Genomic DNA, 19,877 nt, shown 5'->3' on the forward strand with positions numbered 1-19,877 from the left:
ACAATTGATTTTTTTCTCTGGTCAGTTAGAGGTTCTCGAGATACTCCAGAACAGTTTAAGAAAACTAGGAGCTCCAATGTTTTCTGTTCATTCCAGATTTCATTGTGCTAATTTTCGTTTTGTCCTCCTTTAAACATCAGTAAATGTTCCAATCAGTAGCTCAGTCAGCATATGTGGAAATTATTCCCCTAACCTTCTGAGTCTTTTCTGCAGCTTCTGTTTTATTTCAGATTTCTGGCATCAGTAGGTTTTTTTTATTTCCATTTCCTGTGAACTTCAAATGATTTACAATGATTATTTCAACATTCCTCTATGTTGCATGATTTTTCTCCTATTTGGAATCTAATGGGCTATATTTAAAGAATCACCAACACCAAAAGATTGATCTTGATGCAAAATGAAACACTCATTCAGGGAATACTCATGCAAAGAAGCAAGCACAGGAGTTAGTGTTAATTTTAATCCCTTTGCTGGCAAAGGTTTACACTTAGATACACTCAAAAATAACTCAGTGGGACAGACAGCATCTCTGAAGAGAAGGAATGGGTGACGTTTCAGGTCCAGACCCTTCTTCAGACTACAGCTGTGTGTCCCACTGAGTTATTATAGCTTTTTGTGCTGATCTTGGGTTTAAACCAGCATCCTTGCTATACAAAGGTTTACTCTTGTTATTTTTTACCTTACAACCACACTTTTCCACCTCATCATTTCATAAACTTTTAATTTTTGTCCTCATCTTCAAGTTATTCCTTCTTCTTTCCCCCTCCATTATAAATTGTCCCATGTGCTTGCCTCTTATTCTCCTATCAAACATCAAACCTTTGAATTTCAAACCTCAGCATTACCACAAGCCATAGACCCAAATGATCTGATAGATTTTTATGGGGACACAAGAGAATGCAAATGCTGGAATCTTGATCAAAACACAAAGTGCGGGAGGAACTCAGCGGGTCAGGCAGCATCTGTGAAGGGGATGGAAAGAAGACATTTCAGGTTCAAACCCTTCTGCAAACAGATCAGACATCTTCCCATTCCCTCCACAGATGCTGCTTGACCCACTGAGTTTCTTCGGAACTTTGTGTTTTGCTCATGGATTTTTATCTTGTTCTTGAGGAAACCTTTCATTGCTGGTAACACTTTAAGGTAAGTGCAGCAGAATTCAATCACAGATTAGCAGATAGAGGTTTCATATTTACAGCCACTGTTGAAACATTGGAAGTAAGGTTTCAGGAACAGAATTTTGAATGTGTTTTCACACAAAGGGCTGAGAAAGCTGTAAACTCCAAAATTTGAAATTTACATTTTATATGGTATGGGTTGTTGGATCAACGGTAGATGAATAGAGTTGCTGTACAGTTGAGCCATGATCTAATTAAATATTCTAAAGACTTAATTGTCTACACCTTTCATCGCATTATGTTGAAAAACATTGGTGTGATAATGCTGTTGAGGAAATCTCGGTGCATAGTTTTTGGATATTGGATCATTGATTGGCATCTTGACATTAATAAATTGACCCACTGAGAGATTGCACTTAAGGTGAATGGTTTCACCGTCCATTGAAATTTCCTAAAATGGGTAAGAGAGAGCATGCTAAATCTAACAAAAATAATTTGTGAAATTAATAGATTTTAATTGCCTTTTTATCATAGCGAGGAAACAACTCTAAGATGTCACTATTTTCTTACAGGTGGAGATTGAGAAATTAGACTACCACCATTACCTGCCTCTGTTTTTTGATGGTCTCTGTGACACCATGCACCCATATGACTTCTTTGCACGTCAGGGGATACACGACATGCTGGAACATGGTGGCATGAAGATTCTTCCCGTTGTTCCTCAGCTTATCATCCCAATAAAAAGTAAGGATTGAAATGTAGTATTATTCACATTTCCCTCTTATTGAAGTTACAATGCTTTTCCCTTGAGATTCTTGAAGGTTCAACACAATTAAGAAAAAGCCTGCAACTGGAGTTCTAATTAATAATACCATGGAAGAGATTCCAATAGGCTTTCTTTCAGTAAAATGTTTTGTGTAAGGGGAATGAAGGGCTCTCCCAAACCACTGTCCCAAAGCCCTCAACACTAGAAATAATCTGCTTGCTATTTTCATTCTAAGTGATGAGCCTGATATTTCACTGGTTGGAATCCCTCCACAGCCACTTTACATAATTTCATAGAATATACAATCCTTTGGCCCACAATGTCCATGCCAGGTTAAACTAATCTCTGTCTGTACGTGATCCATATCCCTTCATTCCCTGCATATCCATGTGCCTATCCAAAAGCCTTTTAAATGCCACTGTACATCTAATAATAATAATAATGGATGGGATTTATATAGCGCCTTTCTAATACTCAAGGCGCTTTACATCGCATTATTCATTCACTCCTCAGTCACACTCGGTGGTGGTAAGCTACTTCTGTAGCCACAGCTGCCTTGGGGCAGACTGACGGAAGCGTGGCTGCCAATCTGCGCCTACGGCCCCTCCGACCACCACCAATCACTCACACACATTCACACACAGGCAAAGATGGGTGAAGTGTCTTGCCCAAGGACACAACGACAGTATGCACTCCAAGCGGGATTCGAACTGGCTACCTTCCGGTTGCCAGCCGAACACTTAGCCCATTGTGCCATCTGCCTCCACCAACACCCTGGCAGCACGTTCCAGGCACCTATCACCCTCGATGTAAAAATGTTGCCCGCACATTTCCTTTAGATTTAGCCACTCCCAAAACTACGCCCTTTCACCTTGGGAGAAAGGTTCTGACTGTCTTCCCAATGTTTGTTTCGCATTATTTTACAAACTTCAATCAGGTGGCCCCTCAACCTCTGACCTTCAGCGAAAAGGGTGGGATATTATTGAAACCCTTGAGTTAAAAACCAAAAATGGACCAGTGAAGCAATTCTCTTTCTGCTTGTGCCCAGCGCATCTACTTTAATTAGCTCTGAAGATAAGGTAGATAAAGAGACCTTTTTTGATGGAACAGAGATGGCAAAGGAAAATACATTTTAATATTTGTTTGTCTAAAAGATTTCAATAGGATGAATAAAGGAACATTATTTATTATGATTATGGAGTCAGTGACAAGGGTGCATTGACATTGCTGAGCCTCCTCTCACCCATGCCTTCCTACAAAGCTAGCCCTGTGGCCACACTAACCTTTTTCAGACATACACTTCTCAGTGACCTTGGGGCCACACCACCTAGCCTGTAATGCACAGTGACATTAACTACTCATAGAAAACAGGCCTCAGTATTGAACCCTGAATTCTCACCCACTCACTGCCATGATGGTCTACCAAATTTGTGCTGAATAGCATCTGAAGGTCTGATCAGTACAGCAGAAATGCAGGGCTGCCAACTCTCACGCTTTGAGCATGAGACTCACTAATTTCGACAAATTCTCACGCTGATCACAAATTTCTCACGCTCTGCCATGAGAAATTCTGTGATCAACGAGAATTTCAAAACTCATATTAAGTGCATGGGCCGCGGGCATTTGAGAGCCAGGGCTGAGGGAGGGATGGAAGCAGACGCAGCGGCGGGGGCAGAGGGGCGAGTGTTTGCCGGGCTGGCGAGTGTTTGCCGGGCTGGCAAGTGTTTGCCGGGGTTGGCGATTGTTTGCCGGGCTGGCGAGTGTTTGCCGGGCTGGCGAGTGATTGCCGGGCTGACGAGTCGCTCGCTGCAGCTCCGGCCATGGAGTAGCCTCAGTGCAAGAGTCCCAGGCCGTCGGAGGCGTCGGAAGCGTTGCGCCGCTGCCGTTAGTCTTTGTGCCGAATTCGTCCTGGTGACCGGCATGGATCAGGCAGCGTCTCTGGAGAGAAGGAATGGGTGACTTTTCTGGTCATGACCCTTCTAAGGGTCTCTACCCGAAATCTTTAGAAGGGTCTCGACCCGAAACGTCACCCATTCCTTCTCTCCAGAGATGCTGCCTGTCCCGCTGAGTTGCTCCAGCATTTTGTGTCTCCCTTCGGTTTAAACCAGCATCTGCAGTTCCGTATCACACAATGAGACCCAACAAGACGACTTTGGAGCTAGTACCAGGTAGTAGTTGGGTGGGGGAGGGACGGAGAGAGAGGGGATGTTAAAGAAATCGATATTCATACTCAATTGGGGAAATTAGTTGATATCTGTCTTTAAATTAATATTTTGTTCATCTTTAAATGTAAGTCTTGGATTCATGTATCGTGGGAACAAATAAGCAAAGACAAGATGGTAAATATAAACTACAAATTAACTTCAGAAAATGAAACTTGTAGAGATGAACTTTGCCCTTCACTTTACAAAGAATAACCTCAGGGATTATGCAGTAAATGCCATTCAAATACTCTGCAACCTTGGGATAATATTGTTCATGTTCAAATCCAATTGGTAAATCTTGATTTGTTCAATGTTATAATTAGTTCAAAGATACAGCGTGGAAACAGCCCTTCGGCCCCTCGAGTCCAGAGGGCCAATTAACCTACAAACCCGCACGTCTTTGGGATGTGGGAGGAAACCGGAGCTGTGGGAAGAAACGGGAGCACCCGGAGGAAACCCACGCGGTCACAGGGAGAACGTGCAAACTCCACACAGACAGCACCCGAGACCAGGATTGAACCCGGGTCTCCGGCGCTGTGGGGCATTAATTGTAATGCCAATACTTAGGCCTTCACTGATATGCCGGGATGATTACCCAGTACTACTGATTATTAATCCATTGTATTATTGATTATATATGTTGTGCTCATTCACCTTTATCTGTACAGTGTGAGCGGCTTGCTTGAATTTACCGGATAGCTCGCAACAAAAGCTTACCTTGCTACAGGTGGCAATAGTAAAATAAATCAATCTATTTACATGTATCTGTGTGTTGTTGCTTTAACCAGCCTGTTAAGGTGCAGCAACTGAGAATGTCATTGTTCTGATGTCGCTGCACGCAACAACTAAACATTCTTGTCTTCATTCTACACTTGCCATTTAAACTGCATTTGGACAGGTACACGTGTAGGAAGGAACTGCAGATGCTGGTTTAAATCGATAGACACAAAGTGCTGGAGTAACTCAGCGGGTCAGGCAGCATCTCTGGAGGGAAGGAATGGGTGACATTTCGGGTCAAGACCCTTCTTCAGACTGAAGGTCTGGTTAATTGGCTTGGTATAAGTGTAAATTGTCCCTAGTGTGTGTAGGATAGTGTTAATGTGCGGGGATCGCTGGTCGGTGCAGACTCGGAGGGCCGAAGGGCCGAAGGGCCTGTTTCCGCGCTGTATCTCCAAGGTGAACCCTGTCCGGCTAGCAGGGCTGTGTAGGGCCGAGTGCCGGGACATGGTGACATCTGACTCTGATCTCCACAAAGCCAATTACATATTGAGTAGCGCCGCAGGTCAATGGGCCTCTGGTGCTTGGAGTCGGTCCACAGACACAGAGAGGAAATTGGCTGTTACTCCGGCTTTTTGTGTCTATCAGCGACTTGTGGCTCCCCTGATCTACGCTATTCCCACGCACTTATGGACCTGTCCACTAAGGCGACTCTTTAGGCGACTGTCAGGGACTAGTTTTACTAGCATTCACCTACGGCACCTCGCAACAACCTACGACAAACTCCGACAGCAAAAATTATTGCCACTGTCGCCCGAAAGATCGCCTAACAGGGACAGGCCCTTCAGGCTGCGGCTCGATGCATCCTGGAGGACAACCAGTGGCTGCTGGAAGTAGTACCAAGCACTGGGTAGAAACGGTGGAAGATAGTGGCCTTCAAATTGGGGTGGTTGGAGAAAGCATCCTGCTTGCCCGCTAGATTTTCACTTACTGTAACTGCAGGAAAAATGTTCCCGATGTTGGGGGAGTTCAGAACCAGGGGTCACAGTTTAAGAATAAGGGGGAGGCCAGTTAGGACTGAGATGAGGACAACCTTTCTTCACCCAGAGAGTTGTGAATCTGTGGAATTCTCTGCCACAGAAGTCACTGGAAGCCAATTCACTGGATGTTTTCAAGAGAGTTACATTTAGATATTGGGGCTCGCAAAATCAAGGGATATGGGGAAAAAACAGGAAAGAGGTATTGATTTTAGATGAACAGCCATGATCATATTGAATGGCAGTGCTGGCTCGAAGGGCCGAATGGATTATTCCTGCACCTATTTTCCATGTTTCTATGCTGAGCAATAAAACTCGACCACTTGATTTTGAAACATTCATGCATGGTGGAGGTATAGTGTAGTCATAGAGTGATACAGTGTGAAAACAGGCCCTTTGGCGCAACTTGCCCACACCCGCCAACATGTCCCAGCTACACTACCTGCTTTTGGTCCATATCCCTCCAAACCTGTCCTATCCATGTATCAGTCTAACTGTTTCTTAAATGTTCGGATACTCCCTGCCTCAACTACCTCCTCTGGCAGCTTGTTCCATATACCCACCACCCTTTGTGTGGAAAATGTTACCCCTTAAAAAGTTACCTCTTAAAAATACTTCAAACAAAAAACATTGCTCTAATGCACTAAAACATGATTTTAATACATCAAATTTCAAAAAGTCCCTACACCTTCCCCCCACTCGGTTGCTCCACTCCCTCGCCGAGTACCCCCAAGGCGAGTGATCAGTGATCGCTCAGCCCTCCCACTTTTAAAAATGCTCCGTGGCCCCTGGTTCAGACAGAGAACCCTGCCAGATGTGAGCGGGGAACTGAGGCCAGTTGTTCGTGATGTATGGATCCCAATGCTCAGCTCTTCGTGTTTCGGAATTGGCTAATGTTATTGATTTTTAATTCGCCTGATGTAATTAGTTGACAAAACCTTATTTCATTAATCTGGAATATCCAGGGGGATGGGATAAGTGTAATATTAAAATGACATGCAAGGTGTCAGGCTGTCTGTCACAACATACAGCCCCAATAACCCATTATTTCCTTCAGTTAAATATTGGGAAGGTAGCACTATTGTCATTTGCCACTCAACTATTATGTTTGTTTACCTCACTGACTATTTCTAACCCCCCCCAATTCTTTTAACAGGTTGAATATAAATGTCCCCAATCTCATTGTTTTATTAATTGAACACGTAGATGAACATCCTCAAGGAGTGTAATAATAAAGCACACGGTATTGGGGGTTCAGTATTGATGTGGATAGAGAACTGGCTGGCAAACAGGAAGCAAAGAGTAGGAGTAAACGGGTTATTTTCAGAATGGCAGGCAGTGACTAGTGGGGTACCGCAAGGCTCAGTGCTGGGACCCCAGCTATTTACAATATATGTTAATGATTTGGACGAGGGAATTGAATGCAACATCTCCAAGTTTGCGGATGACACGAAGCTGGGGGGCAGTGTTAGCTGTGAGGAGGATGCTAGGAGGCTGCAAGATGACTTGGATAGGCTGGGTGAGTGGGCAAATGCATGGCAGATGCAGTATAATGTGGATAAATATGAGGTTATCCACTTTGGTGGCAAAAACAGGAAAGTAGACTATTATCTAAATGGTGGCCGATTAGGAAAAGGGGAGATGCAACGAGACTTGGGTGTCATGGTACACCAGTCATTGAAAGTAGGCATGCAGGTGCAGCAGGCAGTGAAGAAAACGAATGGTATGTTAGCATTCATAGCAAAAGGATTTGAGTATAGGAGCAGGGAGGTTCTACTGCAGTTGTACAGGGTATTGGTGATAGCACACCTGGAGTATTGTGTACAGTTTTGGTCTCCAAATCTGAGGAAAGACATTCTTGCCATAGAGGGAGTACAGAGAAGATTCACCAGACTGATTCCTGGGATGTCAGGACTTTCATATGAAGAAAGACTGGATAGACTCGGCTTGTACTCGCTAGAATTTAGAAGATTGAGGGGGGATCTTATAGAAACTTACAAAATTCTTAAGGGGTTGGACAGGCTAGATGCAGGAAGATTGTTCCCGATGTTGGGGAAGTCCAGGACAAGGGGTCACAGTTTAAGGATAAAGGGAAAATCCTTTAGGACCGAGATGAGAAAAACATTTTTCACACAGAGAGTGGTAAATCTCTGGAACTCTCTGCCACAGAAGGTAGTTGAGGCCAGTTCATTGGCAATACTTAAGAGGGAATTAGATGTGGCCCTTGTGGCTAAAGGGATCAGGGGTATGGAGAGAAGGCAGGTACAGGATACTGAGTTGGATGATCAGCCATGATCATATTGAATGGCGGTGCCGGCTCGAAGGGCCGAATGGCCTACTCCTGCACCTATTTTCTATGTTTCTATGTTTCTATCATCTCTGGGATCATTCTGGTAAACTTCTCCAATGCCAGAACATCCTTCCTCAGATACGGGGCCCAAAACAGCTCAAAGCATGAACAGTGACACCATTTGGCGCACATCTGTTGTTGAGAAAACACAGGCATGTAGTCGTGAATAATGCACAGAAGTGCCTAGTCCGAATTTGGGTTGGGCAGCACCAGGAAATGATCATAATCTACCTGTTGAAACTGTGGTAGGACTGAATGAAAAGGTTCTAAACTTGTATCAGAGAACCTCACAGGACTGGATGGACAATCTTGTAATGATCTATTGACCCTCAGTAAATTACTCCAATGAAACCTCTAGATTTGGAGCAGTTCGAGCTGAGACACCCTGACTCAAATCTCTGCTCTCTTCACTTTCCTCATTATTAGTTCTTTGCTGTTTGAGTAGAACTCTGCACATGGTGAAAAGGGATGTGAGTTGGGGGATGGAAAGATCAGATTATTGCCCTGAAGAACAGTCAAGTTCTTTCTTTAAGCCACACCTATTCTCCTGCAGGAGAACAATCTGCTGATGTGCAACATCTCTGTGGTCAAGTTCTCAGTTAACTGTTCATGTGCAGCATCATTTGCTTTGGGAGAACTGTAGAGCTGCTCATGGCTGGTGTAGTGACCGCACACTCTTCAGCCATGAATGAAGCACAAAATGATAGAGCAACTCAAAGGGTCAGGCAGAAAACGGTGGAGGGAATGGTCGTTTGCCTAAGCCACTGAGTTCTTCCAGTGGTTTGTGTTTTTCTCAAGATTCCAGCATCTGCAGTTCCTTGTTCCTCTAACTCAGCGATTCCTGATTCCCAGGTAAAAGAGAATCTGGGCAAAGAGGTTACTTGAGATATTTGCAAGATTACCAGACACCTCTAATATAAATATTAACATTGAACGTATTGATTGCACACATCAGATGATACTGCTGTCTAACACCTGCATTTTTAAACAATAAATTATGAAGACAGGTTGCTTAAATTTGGAGATACAAGGAACTGCAGTTTACAAAAAAATTGCACAAAGTGTTGAAGTAACAGAGTCTGCAGAAGGATCCCGACCCGAATCATCACCTTTCCATGTTCTCCAGAGATGCTGCCTGACCCACAGAGTTAGTCCAACATTTTGTGTCTTTTTTGTTTAAATTTTGGTTTGGAACCTTGTGAGGTGTGCTTTCATCAAGGGTAGTCAGGGGGAACCTATCGGTGGCCGAATCCAAGACAAAAGGGGATAACATTAAAATTGAAGACTTATTTTGTTAAAATGAAAACAGGAAGCACTTTTTCCATACAAAAGCTACCAAAAATCTTAAACTTCTTTGTAAAGTTATGGATCATGGGTCTGTTGAAAATTTCCAGTTTGAAGATGCCAGTTTTTTTGAATGAGGTTATTTCTTCATGCCTTTTAATTTCGTGCAACTAATTGACCTTTAAATTTCCAGTCATTCAGTATTCTAGTTTATTAACATTGCTCAATCTCGTGACCAGAAATGAAACATTTCAGAAAAAAATTACATTCAGATAGCTTTTCTTGTCATTTCTTTCACTTGCTTTATTTTGTATTTTATATTAGAAGAACCAATTTCCTTCCATGATTTTTCAATCAAATCCTTCACTTAAAAACATTTCTGAAAAATATTGTTAAGCTGTAAAAATATTATTTTTTTCTATTTGTGAGGCATGATGATAAATGTCTATGTGAAAAAATGTAACATCTTTTCTTTTTAAGCAACATTATTGTATCAAACGCTCTCAGATAAGGCACATATTGAACCAAACAAAGCACTTATTTTGCCCTAACATCGTGCTTTGATACTTGGCAGCTTTCTTCCTTGTTCTTTTCAAAGTGCTGACTCTTGCTAACGTATAATTCCATGGCTGCCACCCTCAAAGAAAATGCGCCCTTAACTTGGAGAAACTGTTGTTTGCAAACTGATTTCAATATCTTTGGAAAGCACCTGCTAAGACTGTGCATAATAGCCCCAATTCACCCCTTCTTGAGGTTCCTGCCTGGTTTAGGTCAGTATTTCATATATTAAGCCTATAAAGTCCACTAAATTCATGTTAAGAATATCAAGAAAGAGTGTACAAACAGAAAAGCAATATCTCAACTTTAATTATCTCTATTGGCAGTTTTCGTCAAACCTACTTTCGCAGACTGTACTGCAACTGCAGACGCTGGTTTTGCAACACCCATTTCAAAGGAGCTAAATAAAATGTTTATCCATAAAACTATATTCATTGTTATGCAGAGCTTTAGATTTTTTTAAACTTTTATAAAACCATGGGTGCTTGGAAAATTATAAATATTATCCTCAAATTACCAACTGGCATGTTTTTTATAAAGTAATGTTTTATTCACAGTTTCATCATTGAGATTGTTAGAAAGGTCAGTAACCTATTGTACCAGTAACAATCAATGAAATATTTTTCAAATGTATACAGTAAAGTAGCAATTTGCAACAAAATCCATTGTTTCAGAAGTTAATGTGTCTTTTGTAATATTGGTGTTGGTGTGTTTTGACGTCTTAAATGACAGCATTGTTCAATGTATCAACTATTTGTTCAAATTTTAATCAGAATGTCTCTATGTAAGCTGTTCTCAAGCTAAGGAATTCTGGGGGAGGTCTGGATCTGGAGGTGTTACTTATAGAAAGACATTATACTTACCTTTAAACACAATCAAATTGTTCCCATAACAAAAGTTCATTTAGTCTATTATTCACAAAAGTGAGATTATTGTCGAACAAAGGCTACAGAAGATGTTTCATAAAGGTCATTGGTACAAAAGGGAATAATCATGTGTTGCCACATAGATACAGTATGAGAACTAGCTTGCATGTTAATGCTTTTGTTTGTGACTAATAGAAGCTTACCAAATTATTTGTAAACATTTGCCTCTTTGTACAAAAAAAACTATGATTTTCAGAATTTATTCATTGGGCTGCCTTCAATGATTTCTCAGTAATAAACTCAAAACATAGATGCCCAATTGTTTGAAGTGAAAGTATCTGTTGTGGAACATTGCACATTAGCACAGTTCCACCAGCCCTATGGTACATGCTGTGATTTGGACGGAGCAGTGAGCAGTCTGCAAAATGAATAAATGAACTGTATTCCAAGTGAAGAGTCAGCTCAAATTGTGGGAACAAATAACAGTCAGGACAAGGCAGTGTTTTATAACATCAGTGGTGCAATCCATCTTTGGAATTCTTCAAAGCCCTGCTAATAAAGGCTTACTTGCAATCCCCAGCAGAGAATAATTTAATTACATTTATCCATTAAAGTTTCCTCTTCACAAAGACCCATCATTCTCCTCTCTCTCCCCTTCTGTCTCTGCAGATGCACTCAACACTCGGAATAAGCAAATCATTTGCATCACGCTGAAAGTGCTCCAGCACCTGGTTGTGTCAGCTGACATGGTGGGTGAAGCCTTAGTGCCTTATTATCGACAAATCCTCCCCGTCCTCAACATTTTCAAGAACGTGAACGGTAAGTCACCAGGCAGATATCACTCCTCACGTTCCCCATTACAGGTGTTTTGTACAAGACAGAGTGAGGATGGAAAGTGCATCTGCTATAATTACAGTTAAGATCTTGATATATCTCATCCACCTGAGGCCTATTGGCTGCTGTGGACCTGTCTGTAATGTGCATCCAATCAATAGAATATATACATGAGATTTAATCCCCAATTTTGACCAAACCTGCAATGTGGAAATCAAAGTGGAGTCATGGTGGATTCTCAATGCACCTCAGCCATACTCCAGGCCTCAATTCCATTCTCACTGAGCAGGTAAGATTAAAATGGTGGATAATCTTGGAGATACAAGAAACTGCAGATGCTGGAATCTTGATCAAAACACAAAGTGCTGGAGGAACTCAGCAGGACATGGCACCATTTGTGTAGAGAATTGACAGACGATGTTTGAGGTCAGGATCAGTCTGAAGAATGATCCCGACCCAAAACGTCTCCTGTCCATTCCCACCACAGATACCACCTAACCCATTGAGTTCCTGCAGCACTTTGTGTTTTACTGACTGTGAGTAATTAGATTAATGTGCTCGAAGAAAGAAGTGTGACAAAGTTGAGTGCTTTGAGATTATCCTTTTAATTTCTTGGTAACCATATGTTCAGTTACTTAAGGGCCTGTCCCACATGCATGCGATTGCGTGCGTTTGGCGCGACCAACTGGAAGCAGAGGTCGCGCGAAGTTCGCGCGTGACGTCATTTACGCATAAAAACGTGTTGTTATAAACCACAGATATGCACTTCTAAGCACCAAGCCTTCATTGACACAAAAGCAATGGCATTTTGGACTGGAAATTGTATTGGTAATTTGGTTTAGGCCAAATGAGCTTTTATTGTGGACTGTGGGATGGCTTTGAAAAGTGGTGGACTGAGGTTGAAAATTCTAATCGACTGGGTGTAACACGAGAGATATTGAGAAATTCTCAAATTCGGGTCATGACACTTAATTAACAATAAAGAGAGAGGGTGGATTTGGCTGCCTGAAGCAGTCAGTCAAGAGTACTGTGGCCATATTCAGGCTCGAGCTTTGCCTGTGTGATTAGAATAAGAATAATGGATTGCCTTCAAAAGTGCTGACTGATTTTGGGCGTCGCACGGCGTCGGGAGCGGTGACGTCATCACACAATGCCACGCGCTAGGCGTACGCCGTCAAGACGCTGCGTACGCCGTCAAGAAACTGCGTACGACGTCACGACGCTGCGTATGCCCGCAATGCGCCTGCGTGCATACGCGCTGGCACGCGAAGATTTCGGTCACTGCGGGAATTTCGGAGCCCCACGCGATGTCGGGACCAGCCCCGCACTACTCCATACCCCTCTGCGCTTCTAAGTGGGACCGGCCCCGCGCGGCCATATGCCTCAAGCGACCACGAGGTCGCGTAATTTGCGAGCCAAGGTCGCGTAAGTGGGACAGGCCCTTTACACCTTTGAGCTTCCGTGGCCTCAATTTTAAGTTGTTTCTGATGGTCTCACACTATATCCTCTAAAATATAAATAATAACTTTCTCAGTATTATTGTATTTTATTGCAGTATCCCACTTTCCCCTTCTCGGTCATGACTGCTGAGGTATTGTTTCATTGACACTGGGTGAACTTCCGCCCAGGGATCTTTGACTTGGAAGTTACTTCGATAATTAATCAGATCTTCACAACCCAGCAGCAAATTTTTTTAATTTCTCTCACTTCAGGTAAAGTCAAAGTCAATTTTATTTGTCACATGCACCCGAAGGTACAGTGAAATGAATTTGCCAGCAGCGACACACTTAAAAAGAACACACAATACACAATATGATTTAACACAAACATCCACCACAGCATTCTTCACTGTGGTGGAAGGCAACAAAGTTCAGCCAGTCGTCCTCCTTTGTTCACCCGTGGTCGGGACCATAAGCCCTCCGTAGTTGCCGCTACGGGCTGCCCAATGAACATGCCCTCTCGTCGGGATGATCAAAACTCTGATGTCGGGATGATCAAACACACTCCGCGGCTTGGAGGTCCCGGATCGGCACTTTCCTACTGGAGACAGCGGCTTCAGGATGTTGATGACATCTGGGAATTTTAGGAACAGCTTTGGATATGGGAGGAAAACAGGTCACTTGGAGGAAACCCACGTATATAAACATAGAAACATAGAAAATAGGTGCAGGAGTAGGTCATTCGGCCCTCTGAGCTGTTCAATATGATCATGGCTGATCATCCAAAATCTGTACCCCGTTTCTGCTATTTCCCCATACCCCTTGATTCTGTTAGCCCTAAGACCTAAATCTAACTCTCTCTTGAAAACATCCAGTGAATTGGCCTCCATGGCCTTCTGTGGCAGAGAATTCCACTGATTCACAACTCTCTGGGTGAAAAGGTTTTTCCCCATCTCAGTCCCAAATGGCCTATGCATGACTGCGTAGCCGGACATAGTGTGAACTCCATCATCAGGTTCGCTGATGACACCATTGTTGTGGGACGTATCACTGATGGGGACGAGTCAGAGTGTAGAAGTGAGATCTACCGATTGACCAAATGGTGCCAGCACAATAACCTGGCTCTCAACACCAGCAAAACCAAGGAACTGATTGTGGACCTCGGAAGGGGTAAGATGGGGACCCACAGTCCCGTTTATATCAACGGGTCGATGGTGGAAAGGGTCAAGAACTTCAAATTCCTGGGCGTGCATATTTCCGAATCAACCGACTCTCCTGGTCCAAGAACATGGATGCAATCATAAAGAAAGCACATCAGCGCCTTTACTTCCTGAGAAGATTACGGAGAGTCGGTATGTCAAGGAGGACTCTCTCGAACTTCTACAGGTGCTCAGTAGAGGCGCTGATGTGCTTTCTTTATGATTGCATCAGTGTTCTGGGACCAGGATGCTGACTGGTTGCATCGTGGCTTGGTACGGCAACCTGGGCGTCCAGGAGCGGAAAAGGCTGCAAAAAGATGTAAACACTGCCCAGTTCATCATCGTCTCTGACCTCCCTACCATCGAGGGGATCTATCGCAGGCGCTGCCTCAAAAAGGCTGCCAGCATCATCAAGGACCCACACTCATCTCTCCGCTGCCAACAGGTAGAAGGTAGAAATCTGCAACATCCAGGTTCAGGAACAGCTTCTTCCCCACAGCCATCAGACTATTAAACACAACATCAAACAAACTCTGAACTATAACAGCCTATTGCCCTTTACTTATGTGTGTATATATATTCCATGGTATATGGTCACACTGATCTGATCTGATTTGTATTTATGCCTACAATATTCTGTTGTGCTGCAGCAAGCAAGAATTTCATTGTCCTATCTGGGACACATGACAATAAACTCTCTTGACTCTTGACTCTTGACTCTAAACTGTGACCCCTGGTCCCCCAACATCGCAAACATTTTTCCTGCATCCATCTTGTCCAATCCCTTAAGAATTTTGTATGTTTCCATAAGATCCCCTCTCATCGTTCTAAATTCCAGTGAATACAAGCCCAATCGACCCATTCTTTCATCATATGTCAGTCCTACCATCCCGGGAATTAACCTGGTGAATCTACGCTGCACTCCCTCAATAGCAAGAATGTCCTACCTCAAATTAGGAGACCTAAACTGCACACAATACTCCAGGTGTGGTCTCACCAGGACCCTGTACAACTGCAGGACCTCCTTGCTCCTAGACTCAAATCCTCTCGCAATGAAGGCCAACATGCCATTAGTTTTCTTCCCTGCATGCTGTCCCTGCATGCTTACTTTCAGTAACTGATGTACAAAGACACCCAGGTCTCGTTGCACCTCCCCTTCCTTTTCCTAATCTGACACCATTCAGATAATCATCTGCCTTCTTGTTCTTGCCACCAAAGTGGACAAACTCAAATGTATCCACATTATACTGCATCCGCCATGCATGTGCCCACTCACCCAACCTATCCAAGTCACCCTGCAGCCTCATAGCATCCTCCTCGCAGCTCACACTGCCGTGTCATCCGCAAACTTTGAGATGTTTAATTCCCAGGGAGAAGATGCAAACTCCACACATGCAGCGCTTGAAGTCAGGACTGAACCCTGGTCTTTGAGGGACAGGATGTATCTGAAGATTGAGGTATAGGCTTAGGCGCATGGTAGTAAGTTACCATTACAACCATATCAGGCTGCTGCTCTTCCAATCTAAAAACCTATCATTAGATGTCCGTGAGGAGGATATTGCAAAATTGTCTGGGCTGGGAGCAACTTTACCAGTTCTGGATTTAATACCACATCAGTGTCAGCTGACCCACTGGTTTTGTTCTTTTATTTTTTTGTGTTTTAATATAGTGCCAACCTTACAATTATAATTAGCCGTCACATATACCAGTTCTTTCACCATTAACTCCATCTACACCACTTTGCCTCGGAAAACAGCTAACATAATGAAAGACTTGTACCTACCCGGTCATTCCTTCTTCACCCTGCTCTCGCCTGGCAAAAGATACTGAAGCGTGAAAGCGCAAATCCCCAGACACAGGAACAGCTTCGTCCCCTCTATTATTGGGCTTCTAAATGATCTTTCCATGAGCTGGGGTACTGTTCGATTCACGTCTACCCTATTGAGGATATTCGACATTGTCTATGGAACTGATGTGCTACAATGCTGAGGGCTATATTCTTCATTCTGTATTTTTGCTCTATCTATTGTACTTGAGTTTGAACTGATTGTAATTATTTATAGTATTATCCTCTGTTTGGATATCATACAAAACAAAGCTTTTCACTGTACCTCGGTACATGTGACAATAATAAACCTAAACCGAATGCGAAACTTGTTGAGCCACTTTTGACCACAGTGAAGGATCAAACATATTGCAAGAAATCTAGGCCAGACCTAAGCATTTAGGCCAAAGCAGTGAGGATTATAGATTTTGTTTCCTGGAAGGCATTCATGAACCAGATGGGTTTTTATACATTCCATGGTTCCATGGTTATTACTGTTGACCTGTTTTTTTAAATTTCAAATACTTGACTTTAAATCGACAACTGTGAATTTCATTGTTCCATTCTCATTTGTTCATCTGAATTACCGGTGTCTAGTAATTTAAACACTGCCTGGTCACCACTTCCTGTTATTCATGTTGTTTTGTGGTATCAAGAACTAGTGAGTGGATGCAGAACTAGTGCAGCCTGACTTGCCTGTTATCCTTTGCTTCACTGGCTCTCCTTCAAAACAAAAACCCAAATCAACGTGGAAAACGTATTGACGTAATTACAGCAGATGCATGAAAATATAATGTAAACATTCCTGCAAATTTCCTGAAAATCTAAGTGATGACAGAGTGAAATAGGTTAGGGAAATAGAATTAAGTTGTACGCTGCATTTCCTTGTCAGACTCTTCAAGTAAGTCATAGAGTCAGACAGCCATACAGCATAAAAACAATCCCTTTGGCCAAATTTGGCCAAGATGTCCCATCTATGCTGGTCCCATCTGCCTGCATTTACCCCATATTCCTCTAAATTGTTCCTATCCATGTTCTAAGTGTTAAGGTTAGACACTTATTTGCTGGAGTGCCAAAACCAGTGCATCAAATGTTATTACTTATGCATAGCTTACTGTTAGAAAGAAACTTACTTGTTTCAAAGCACATGTTAAGTTTCCTGCTAATTGCACCAAATAAACCAGAATATTTTTAGGCAGAGTTGGTGCTAAAATTGTGGTATTTGGACTGCTTGCATTGTACTAATGGTGGGTACTCCACATCCCAAAGACATGGTGGGGTAGATTAATTGACTGTAATTTGCTCCTAGCAAATAGAATGTTTGTGGAATCTGGGGATAGTTGATGGAGAATAAAAATAAAGGATTAATGTAGGATTACTATATTTGGGTGATAGATGGTTAGCACAGATTTGATGGGTTGAAGGAACTAGTTATGTGCTGACTCTCTGTAATGTGCTGAATTTCTTTATACTGGCTTCCATTTAATATATTTATTTTGCAAAATATGGACATCAGTGGAAAAGCAAGTGTTCATTAAACATCCTGATGTGCTGCTGAGGATGTGATTGTCAGACAACCTCTTGAGGTGTTGCAGTTTGTGTTGAAGTTATACCCACAATGCCGAAAAGTAGGGAATATTGGTCCAAGAATGAGAATGATAAGTCATGATTATGTACTGTATAACCTGGAGAGCAACTTGCAAGAAATGCAAGTAAAGTGGCACAGTGACGCAGATGGTAGAGCTGCTGCCTCATATCACTAGAGACTCGGGATCGATCCTGACCTCGGGTGCTGTCTATGCAGAGTTTGCACGTTCCCCCTGTGACAGCATGGGTTTCCTACAGGTGCTGCGTTTTGCACCCATATTCCAAAGACATACAGGATTTGTAGGTTATTTGGCCTCTGTAAAATTGCCTCTAATATGTAGGAAGTGGAGACCGCGGTTTCCGAAGTCCTGGCGATCCTCGGCGAAAGATCCCAGGCCTCCGCGATGTTAAAGTCAGCGCCGCCCGCAGCTGGAAGCTCCGCAGACCACAGCTCCACGGTGTTAAAGTCGGCAGGCCCAACACTCCGGAGCTCCAACACGGCGATCCCGGTATGGTAATTCAGTGCTGCTCCGCCGCTGAAACTCTGGCTGCTCTCCGGCAGGAAAGGCCGCACCAATCCAGATGGTAGGCCGTGGGGGGCGGGGGGTGGCGAAGATGCGGCTCGGAGAAAAGATGCATCCTCGACCAGGTAGTGACTGAGAAGACGGTTTTCCCCTTCCCCCCCCCCCCCCCACCCCCCACATAAAAAAGACTAAAAGACCTCCAAAACAAAACTTTTAGACAGACTAAAAATAACAAAAAGGATGAAAGGACAGACAGCTGCTGGCGAGGCTGCCACACTCGATGGCGCCACCACTCGACTGATACTCGTACGTTCTTGGGATATGGGAGGAAACCAGAGCACCAGAAAGAAACCCATGCGGCCACAGGAAGAATATGTAAACGCCACCCGAGGTCAGGATCAAACCCAGGTCTCAGGCACCGTGAGCCAGCAGCTCCACCAGATACGCCACTGTGCCACCTGGTAGGAGTCAGGAGGGGAATCGCTTGCAGCAAGATTATCAGCTTCTGGCCTGCTCTCCACAGTTTCCATGTAGCCATTTCCATTAATCTTCTGATCAATCTTGATGGTTCCCACAAGTAAATATTGGAAGAGTTCATCTATGGTATTAATTGAATGTCAGCTGGATTAGGTGGTTAGATTCACCTTCAATTGAAGTGTTGAATTTTTCTTTGCCTGTCAATTTTTATGTCACGTGTTATGTGACACAAACGGCTTTGTTATCTGAAAAGTTGCAAGTGGAATTAATTGAACAATCCCACTTCGAGCATAATGGGATGTCATAGGTGAAGCAACTGAAGATAATTGAGTCTAGGACAGTGTCTTGGTCATCTGAGTCTAGAACACTGTGTGGAGATGTCTCGGGCACTGCCCTGGGGAGATGAGTCTAGTATACTGTGGCATGGGTGGAAATCCCAGGGGGGGGGGGGGACAGGGGACACACGTCCCCTCCATGTTTTGAGAGGTGGTGGACAATCCCCCCCATGTTTTGTAATCTGGACTTTGAAATTTGGTTAAAAAAACTATTAATAATCTCCGCTTTCCGCGAGACAGTGGGGGTGGGACTGATGATCAAGGGCGCCGATTGGACGAGAGAGACGAAGGTCAGCAGGCAATGGGGGGGGGGGGACATGATGATTCAGCGTGATGATTGGAGATGTCGGTCAGAGGCGGAAGTAGGGGGGTGGGACTGAGGATAGAGCGCGGTGATTGGAGGAGGGAGACGTCCTGGTGGATCATAGAGCAGAGCTTGATTCAACCCATTCGCGGGGCCTTTCATCGCCCGGCGCGGCTTAAAATTGGCCGCGGGATCTTCCATCGTCCCGCGGTCAAATTGCTGTGTCGAGGTGATCGAGGCTCCCGATGTTGAAGCCCCCGCCGGGCGATGGAAGATCCCGCGGCCAATTTTAAGCCGCGCCGGGCGATGAATTGCCCCGCGAACGGGCCGCTTCAAGCCCCACGATTCGGAGCGGACAAAGTTGCTATTGCTGGAGTTTGGAGTTGATCACCAACCAGGTCAGCTCCCGATGTTATCGTCCACAAGGCCCACGGCCGAAGCCTCTGAAGTCTC

The 19,877-nt window shown here is 43.8% G+C and overlaps 1 protein-coding gene across 1 annotated transcript in view; it reads left to right on the top strand.

Annotated features, from left to right (window-relative positions):
* Positions 1–19,877, top strand: part of pacrg (parkin coregulated) — a 208,911-nt gene that overhangs the window by 107,294 nt on the left and 81,740 nt on the right. The window contains exons 4-5 of the mRNA XM_033025725.1: positions 1,691–1,862; positions 11,570–11,719. Of these exons, the coding sequence (XP_032881616.1) occupies positions 1,691–1,862; positions 11,570–11,719 (322 nt within the window). The remainder of the gene's footprint in view (positions 1–1,690; positions 1,863–11,569; positions 11,720–19,877) is intronic.

Source organism: Amblyraja radiata, chromosome 8 (genome assembly GCF_010909765.2).
Source record: "Amblyraja radiata isolate CabotCenter1 chromosome 8, sAmbRad1.1.pri, whole genome shotgun sequence".
NCBI lineage: Eukaryota > Metazoa > Chordata > Chondrichthyes > Rajiformes > Rajidae > Amblyraja > Amblyraja radiata.